Source organism: Penaeus monodon, chromosome 29 (genome assembly GCF_015228065.2).
Source record: "Penaeus monodon isolate SGIC_2016 chromosome 29, NSTDA_Pmon_1, whole genome shotgun sequence".
NCBI classification, from domain to species: domain Eukaryota; kingdom Metazoa; phylum Arthropoda; class Malacostraca; order Decapoda; family Penaeidae; genus Penaeus; species Penaeus monodon.
Window position 1 is genome coordinate 37,270,167 of NC_051414.1, and position 404 is coordinate 37,270,570.

A 404-nucleotide genomic window follows, 5' to 3' on the forward strand; every position below is an offset into this window, starting at 1 on the left:
CAAGGATACTGGCCTTTGCTATAGATATTAAAGCCTTTAACCAAACTTTATAATTGCAGATGTACCTGGACGGTAGCTCTGTCGTGAAGCAGAGTAACGAAACTGCTCTGAAGTACTTCAAGCGTGCAGCAGATCAAAATAATGCTGTTGGCCAGAGTGGCCTGGGTTTGATGTACCTCCATGGTTGTGGGGTTCCTCAAGACTACCAGCTAGCACTCAAGTACTTCACATCAGCAGCGGAGCAAGGATGGGTTGACGGCCAGCTGCAGCTCGGCAACATGTACTTCAGTAAGTCAGCTTACAGTATTGCTGGATGTTTTCCACTAAATGGAATGGAATGCACTGAAAGTATATTTTAAGTTTCATGTATTTGGTTGTAATTTCAGTTGTCAGTGCAGGTTTTG

At 44.1% G+C, this 404-nt stretch overlaps 1 protein-coding gene across 1 annotated transcript in view; it reads left to right on the plus strand.

Moving 5' to 3' along the window:
* The window catches only part of LOC119592221 (protein sel-1 homolog 1-like), a gene marked incomplete in the record, with an annotated part of 11,343 nt that overhangs the window by 7,508 nt on the left and 3,431 nt on the right, over positions 1-404 (plus strand). The window contains 1 exon segment of the mRNA XM_037941052.1: positions 60-288. Within this exon segment, the coding sequence (XP_037796980.1) occupies positions 60-288 (229 nt within the window).